An 8,466-nucleotide genomic window follows, 5' to 3' on the forward strand; every position below is an offset into this window, starting at 1 on the left:
TTAAAACAAAAAGTTTATTATATAAACTTTTTTTTAAATAAAGTTTTTGTTACGTAAGTATAATTCGATTTTAAAATAAAATTATTTATGAATCGATTATTATTTTAACCCATATTCCAGTAATAGTTCATCACAACACTATCAAAACACTTTTGTCTATACTTGTCTACGCTATTACCCTTCCAAATTAAAAATTAACTAGATTTTGCCCATACCTTATAGTTTTGCTCTCTTATATACATTAGGATATATGGCACATGACAATGAAAACAAGGTTTCATGGTTTGTTGGACATCATTTTTTTTAGTAGGGTAATGATGCTTTATCAACTTGTCGAATTTGACGTAAAACAACTTCAATTTGATCATTTTGATCCAGTTTCGTTGTTTCATTGAAGAGTATTTGCTTTAAAAGGAAAATCTTTCTATGAGTGACATAAGCAACTGTTGCAATATATTACTGGACGAACCCATTTTCCATCGCGTGCTCAAGGCATATTTCTGAAACGGTGATAACAGTCAATCTGTATGCAACTGTTACGCGTTACCTCGACTATGTCTTACCAAGGATCACTATATTCGGGGCCGGGGGATGAGTACGACTTTGAAGACGATGGGTACGATGATTTAGATGAATATAGGGATCCAGAAGATTCATTGCCGCAACTACCAATGGATGATAGTGATGAAGGTATGTTTTGTTTATAACTTGCGTAGCTATCCTATTTTGGCGTCATATCATCTGTCTAAACTTGTTATTCTTGACGAACATGCATATTGTGCTTGTAAACAGAGATTGCGTAATCTTCATAACGTTAGATATAATTTGTTTCTTATCAAACTATCTTCCCGCCTTTCGACGTGAACCATGTCCGTGACGTAATTCGTGGACTGATAGACGTAAGACAACTTTCTCTTTGCCCAAATAAGTCTCATTTTTGTGTCAGCATTTTTTTTTTGTAATAATTTCCAAGTTATAACTTTAAAAAATTAAGAGAAATTATTATATCAAAAAAAATTTAGAATAGTATAGACTGCTGTCGAAATTTGTGTTTGTAACACCTGTTTTTAAAAATTTCGTTGCTCGAAATTCGATCAAAGTTTTTCGTGCTCATTTATGGCACAGTAGCTTTCACACGGTAACTTTGACACAAGTTTCATAGTTTAAGTGATAAAAAATTACCTATATGTAGTATACATATAATGGTAACTAAAAAAAACCTTAAAATTTCAGACACAGAAGAGGCCAGTGAAACAGATATACCCAACAATGATGAACCACTTGAAATCAAGGAACAGTAAGTAATTCTGTTTTACTTTTGAATTCCCTTCATAATACAATAGAAGAAAAATCTGATATAACTTATTTTTCTAAAATTTATTAAAATATTTGTATTTAAATAAAAAAAAATAAGATTTATACAGCTGCCTAATTCATTAATAAAAAACCATATTATAATTCACATTATTATCTGAATTTTATGAATTATGCAAATGTGAAATACAAATTTAAAATTTACACAATACATAAATCAACCGTAGACATTTATCTTTTCTTTTTCAGGATGTACCAAGACAAGCTTGTTAACTTGAAGAAACAGCTACAGCAGCTTGAGGAAAATATACATCCAGAATTCTTAAGACGGGTGAAAAGGTTGGAGCACCAACTACATGAGCGTTTACGTCTAAACAGGATTTACAAGTTAGATGTTTAACATTAAATAATTATTTATTTAATTTAATTAACAAGCGATTGCACACAAAATATAACTGTTTTACATATTATTAATTATTGATTAGCAGCAGTTTTGTTAAACTAATTTATGAAATGATGGTTATTGAAAAAATCCACAGCATTCTTTAACCAAACAATATTTATAAGTATGTCTGCTATCGATTAAAAGGTTAAAGGCGTGTTTTTATTCAATAACGGACTTTACCAACCAACCTTATATATAGGCCTCTGCATCTTTGACAGATGATTTAAGCGGCATCGCAAAGGCACTTGCGTTCATGACTGAAAAGACCAACCAACCTTAGGAAGTGCATAAATATTTTGAATTGTAATTTTAAAAAATAATTTTACTATACCTACAAAATCATGTGTGATATACTTAAAATCATGTAAAATTATATAATATCTAATAAGAATAATAATTTAACTTGTCTTATATATATGTGTGTGTGTGTGTGTGTGTGTGTGTGTTTATCATTATTAGAATTAAATATTACAAGCTTATATATTTGAAAGTATTTTATCTGAATGCTCCACTGTCACAGATAAAAAGTAAAAAAGTATTTAAAAATTTCCATTTAATTAAATTGACTCTGAGAAAAAATTAATATCAGTATATTCGTTAACAACGAATACAAATGATTCATGTTCAATTTTTTTATATATTTATAGAGATCATATGTATGAAGTTGTGGAGAGAGAATTTATAGCGGAACAGAAAGCAGCAGCTAAAGAATTTGAAGAGAAGAAAATAGAGTTGAGGGAAAACTTGTTGAATGATTTTGAGGAGAAACGGAAATTGATTGAAAGTGAGAGACACAGTATGGAGCTAAACGGAGACTCAATAGAGGTGAGTTCATATATTTTTCATTTAATATCAAAGCCACTTGATAATTATATATATAATAGAGGATTTTATTGATTTACAATTTCTCTGCAATGTATAAATAAATAAATTGCATATACTTGATGATGTCATTTCACTTGTAATGAGACAGTAATAAGTCTTTCCTGCTGACTTTTCTCGGTAAAAAATTATATTCAGAACTAAATGGCTGATTTACATTTAATTTTATCTTATATCAAAACAATTTAAATGTGCTTGTAAGAGTATACTTGAAAATGTTCATTTAATTTGATTATGTTAACAAAATTGTTAACTATTTGTGAATAGAATTGAAATAAGTGAACCGTGAAACTTATTTTAACAACGACGAGCGCGACATCGACGCCGACCTGCGCGCCAACTGCCGCGCCTCCCCGCCGCCGCGCCACCCGCCCCGCCCGCGCACTTTAACAATTAGCTACAAGTCATGCTATATAGAGTGTGTAAAATTACGTTTATCGTAAATAGAATTGATATAGTTTAAGGATTTTTTTTGAAATGTACAGAAAAAGTTCCTCACAATCTAATGTCTTATAACAAATGAGTATTAGTCACTATGGTTGATTATTAAGTTTTTTTTTAAGTATTTATAAATGTAACTCAATTATAAATTATTCACAGGTCAAGCCGCCAATGAAACGTATCCTTCGAAGGCGAGCCAACGAGCCGGCGCCGGCGCCCGAGAAGCGTCGCAAGCCGCTGGCCACCACGCTCACGTTCCAGCTGGACGAGCGCGACATCGACGCCGACCTGCGCGCCATCTGCCGCGCCTCCCCGCCGCCGCGCCACCCGCCCGCGCACCTCGCGCAGCCCCGCAAACACCTCAACTCCAGCAGCTGTAAGTTTTATTTTCGAAATTATTAAGCGAGTCCGTCCCAGATGAAGGCGAAGAAAAAGTTAAGTTTCAACTTTGACCTGGAATTGATGAGAGGAAAAAATACAAATAAGAATGAGAAAAGTAAAGAATTAACAATTTCATATTACACTACTGTTAAGGAAGGGTTATTTACTGCATAAGTTGATATGGTTTGATACATTTTGTTCCTTTTTAAACAATTATATTTATGTTAATAACCAGCCATATGTTTTCCGGCAGAGTAAACTATGATATGATAAGACACCTCATTTCAATCATGGGTGTCATACGATCCTTTTAATTTAAATATAATAAAATTTTAATTGACCATGAAGTCCCAGTACGCTCTCGTAACGTTGTTGTGCGCTGCAGGTGAGTCACCGGCGCGCGAGGCGAGCGGCGCGGGCGGCGCGGGGGGCGGCGGTGCGAGCGAGGCGGACGCGCGCGTGGAGGACGGCAAGCTGCTGTACGAGCGGCGCTGGTTCCACCGCGGACAGAGCGTGTACGTGGAGGGGCGGGACCTGCCGCGCTTCCCCGCGCACATACACGCCATCACCGATGAGGCGGTATGGAATCGAACCACTACGAAGATACCTTATTTAATTATTGCAGCAAAAACAGTAGCGTGATACTAGTTTGTTTATTAATTCTTTTTTTGAAAACATAAATCCACGAAAAATAAATTATAAACAAAAAAGCCATAATGCTGTTTCATATTGTATAATTATAATTTTATATAAATTCTATAGTAATATGTATTGTATATTTTCTCTGATTAATCAATCAGTACTAACACGGATTCCTTAAAAAAACGGTCCATTACGTTGCATTTTTTTTCTATTTTCTTACAGATATGGGTGAAGAAAACGAACTTAGAGAGAGTGAGGATATACGTGTCTCAGCTGACGCGCGGTAAAGTGACATTAAAGAGACGTGCATCGTAACTCAGTGCATAGTGAACGGTTCTGATCGTACGTGTGTTTGGTGAGTGACAGGTACATTGTTAGTACACGCGCTAGATTTAATATTAAGATGCATTTTACACGGTTGTACAGTGACAAGAATTTACCTCACAACGATTAAAACGAAATCATATGACGGGGACATGTTGGAAAAATGAATTTGTAATATTTTATATGTTGTCATATAATCTGAACGAATTTTTAATTCTTTCTTATGTTTTCAATACATATTTTGTAATATTTGTTTATTGAATAGTAAAATTTATTAACATATTTCAGTTATCAGTAACGCTCTGTTTTTTTTTTTATTTTTTTAAAGCTGGAAAAACTCATTACGCGTTTCCCCCATGGGAACAGTGGGGGGGGGGGTTTGTGGGGCTCGCCGGTGTCCAAGGAGCCGAGTGCGCCCCGAACATCGGAATACCCACTAAAAATCAGCGGTACCCTTTCCGTCTTAACGAGGAGCGCCACGGGATCGCTTTTGCAAGCTACCGTGGCGCTCTGACGGCCGGCCTGCCTATGGGCCTCCATTCATTAGGGAGGGTTCCCAGGGTACTGTGAATCCCTCTAGTCAGTAACACCCTACCGAACATTGTCAACAACATATATATTGTACTCGACCTCTTAAATCAAAGCTCGAATAATTAAGCCGAAGTAATATTAGTAATATCTTTAGATCAAATACTCCTAACATTTTTTTTTAAATAAAAAGTCTCAAATCTTTATTTTAAAAAAATATGCCACAGATTATATTATATGACACATGTACATATATAATTTTTTTAAAGTATTTTTTTTACAATATGTCTCCTATTATTTATTTTGGTAACTAAACACATTCGCGTATATAAGGTATTTTCTTTAATAAATTATGAATTATATATATTTATTCACTGACTATATAAGGTAAAGACACATTTGTGCATATTATTTTTATTTTAGCATATACATTGAACAATGTACTAAATATTTGTGATGTATATGTAAATAGTATATAATATTCATAATGGAATATATATTGTTTTATTTACACACGCAATATTATACATAGAAATATATATGATATGAATATACTAAATATTATTATTGTTATGAACTGTTCCGTTCTTACTTAAGTTATATATAGAGGTATGCATGTACTCGTCATCACAATGAAAATTATTGTCTCGAATGATTAGTAATAATATGATAACACTTAAGATTTATTATATATTTTAATAAAACAATTACTTGTATTAATTCACCAAAACATGATGATAAGATGTAACCTAGAGTTGATAAATTTATAAACCTTGTTTGTCTTGAAGATCGCTTGTGAGATTTAAATCCAGTATGGCCCAAGAACTTAATAAGCCATTTTTAGCTAGGCCTATAGTATTCTCTCAACGGACTTAATAATGTACATAAGGTATATAATATCTTAGTTCCCAAGGTTGGTGGCGCATTGGTGATGTAAGCGATGGTTAACATTCCTTACATTGCCAATGTCTATGGGCGTTGTTGACCACATACCATCAGGTAGCCTATTTGCTCGTCCGCTTACCAATAATATTAAAAAAGAGAAAAGGAATACTGTCAGTGTTTATAAAAGCACTGTACATAGGTACAGTGTAGGTATATATAGATATATCTCGCTGTGAATATACAATGTGGACAATTTAATATATAAAAAGCATCTATTAAGTTGAGGATTCTGGGTATCGATATGGATTATATTCTTAAAATGTTGTAACAACTCTATATTATGTATTATCAACAGTTTTAGGTAGCAATAACTACTTTTATTGGGAATAAACTCAGTGATAGCGTTTAAGTAAACGTTCGTTTTATTTTTGTAAGAACGTCATTGCTAATATTGATAATATGAAGTCCAAAATTAAGTATTTTATTATTGATTTATGTACAAATGAAATGTTAACTTCTAACAATGAGTTCCATGTTTTTTTTTTCCATGTATGTTCCATGTAATTTTTAATTTAAATAACTCGCGTTTGTCGGGCTACTATCGCGCTTTTTTTTCATTCAATTATTAATTAATAAGCGTTAGGTTTTATGTTTAGATTTAAAATTGTGAGCGTTTTGGGCAACTGTGTCGCAATTTCAGTGTTTCAGTTACATTATAAATATGTAATTTATGTACTTATTAAAATATGTATGTATATAGTGTTGTACACACTTGAGCTTAACACTAGATGTGATTGTTATGTGTCTTTACCCTAATTCACAGTATTTATTGTAAATATTGTAAATAAATATTGTAACATATCGATCAAGTGACGCGTACTGTACATGTTGTGAATTTGTATGGCGCCTTTATTTTTTATTATTAATTTTTGTGATTTAATTATTATGTGTAAATGAGTTGTGATTGTAAATATGAGATGATATGAATGTTTTTATTGTCTTAGATTATATTTGAGAACAAGGTCTTTTAATTATATGAATTACAACAGATATATTTGTGATTTTTATTTGAAATCAATAGATTATTTGCATCAAGACTTTTTTTTGGGTGAGTAATTAATCTGTCAAGCTAACTTGTGATTGTTATATCAATATAGAAGTTCTATTAATCACACAGGTAAAATAAATACAGATATACATAGGATATAAACATGGAGTGTAGTGCAAGAAGTATCTCATATGGGTTGCTACGACAGTTGCTTGTTACAATCGATAATATTACCGACGATATGATAATCAATCAATGTTCCTCCTGACTGGCCTAGGCCAGTCTGGGTACGGGCCTCGGGGTTGCCCCCCCCTACCCGGGCTGCTCCTCCCCGACGGTTCTACCGTCGCGTCACTTAGTTCTGACCCAAAGGGTCATTGTGACCCAGTGGCTATTTGTGATAATCGAAATGTATGAAGTAAGGGTTCCATAAATTGCCAGAATGGCGCTACTGTAGCTAGATGATATTATCCGAAAATAACATTTATGTAATTTGAAAATAGCGCCTTTTGAATTCGGATGGTTTTGTAATTCAGTTTTACTCTTGCGACTGTTAGCGCGTTCCTTCAAATTTCACCCTCTAGCTAGTTCCCTCTAGCTCCAGTGGCGCCGTCTAAATTTTATACATTTTGAGGGACACTTTATATACAAAGAATCTTCCCTTTAGGAACAATTCTACGAATTTATAACGGTTACGGTTGTAACAATTTTCATTTATTTTTATGTTATTTTTTAGGTCTTCGCTGGTGGTACATTCACAGTCAAGATGCATTGTTTAAGGCTCAAACGACGGGATAGTCGGCCCAAATTATCTTAACGAGAGGCCTTTGATATCATATGACAAATACTCATTAATAATCCCGCCCCAATGAATATGTCGAAAAACTTACCATACCTAAACTCATGTTACGCCCTTAGTTCTGTTTTGAAATTTAAATTGAAAAACTTTCGAGGTATATAGGTACCTGTTCAATGTAAACAAAATCAGTTCACAATAAAGATTATCGTTACATTTACAGATAAAGAGTTTTAATTAGGCTAAATATTATACGACTTAAATACGAAGACAATAATTTTTATCAGAGAACCGGTTAGTACAGTGGTCACTGCAGCTGGTTGGTATCATTTTCGTTTTATGAAGTGTCCCATTAAAAAAAGAATGCAGAATATAATTTCGAAATAGATTTTAATTGTATACTTAATTTTATCACGAAATACTTGATGTAGCTTCACGATCTGTTTTGCGAACGACGAGTAAAGGAACCACCCTGTTAGTTGCTTGAACATTTATCATGTATCTGGTTCCTTAACGTAGAGTTTCCTATAGTGGTGTACGAAGCGTTTATTTGTTTATTTATTTATTAGAGGCTATAAAGGACTATAAATCACAACACGAAATTTATATTGCTTTAGACTATACTGCGTTTTCTGAATGAGGAAATCAGAAATCATGTAACTTTGAACGTTGATTAAAAGCTTTATGGCACCGTATTAATTAGTCTTGTTGACATTTTAAAGCGTATTCGGCGCCGCTTAAGCGGTTTTGGTTAAATTGGCAAAAAATTGAAGACTGGTT

The 8,466-nt window shown here is 33.3% G+C and overlaps 1 protein-coding gene across 1 annotated transcript; it reads left to right on the top strand.

Moving 5' to 3' along the window:
* Positions 1-359: 359 nt before the first annotated feature.
* On the top strand, positions 360-6,894 carry LOC126770210 (sin3 histone deacetylase corepressor complex component SDS3). The gene is made up of 7 exons (XM_050489471.1): positions 360-690; positions 1,234-1,297; positions 1,564-1,701; positions 2,407-2,584; positions 3,242-3,458; positions 3,849-4,042; positions 4,328-6,894. Exons 1-7 carry the CDS (start codon positions 528-530, stop codon positions 4,418-4,420), a joined length of 1,047 nt encoding a protein of 348 aa, XP_050345428.1. The 5' UTR covers positions 360-527; the 3' UTR covers positions 4,421-6,894.
* Positions 6,895-8,466: the final 1,572 nt, after the last annotated feature.

This window comes from Nymphalis io, chromosome 8, assembly GCF_905147045.1.
Source record: "Nymphalis io chromosome 8, ilAglIoxx1.1, whole genome shotgun sequence".
In the NCBI taxonomy this organism is placed as follows: Eukaryota; Metazoa; Arthropoda; class Insecta; order Lepidoptera; family Nymphalidae; genus Nymphalis; species Nymphalis io.

Excerpts from the sequence above, each read along its gene's own strand:
- LOC126770210 (XM_050489471.1), top strand. The coding sequence starts at position 528 with ATGCAACTGTTACGCGTTACCTCGACTATGTCTTACCAAGGATCACTA. Across the intron at positions 2,585-3,241 it reads TAAACGGAGACTCAATAGAG|GTCAAGCCGCCAATGAAACG; the intron begins GTGAGTTCATAT and ends AATTATTCACAG. Across the intron at positions 4,043-4,327 it reads ACGCCATCACCGATGAGGCG|ATATGGGTGAAGAAAACGAA; the intron begins GTATGGAATCGA and ends ATTTTCTTACAG.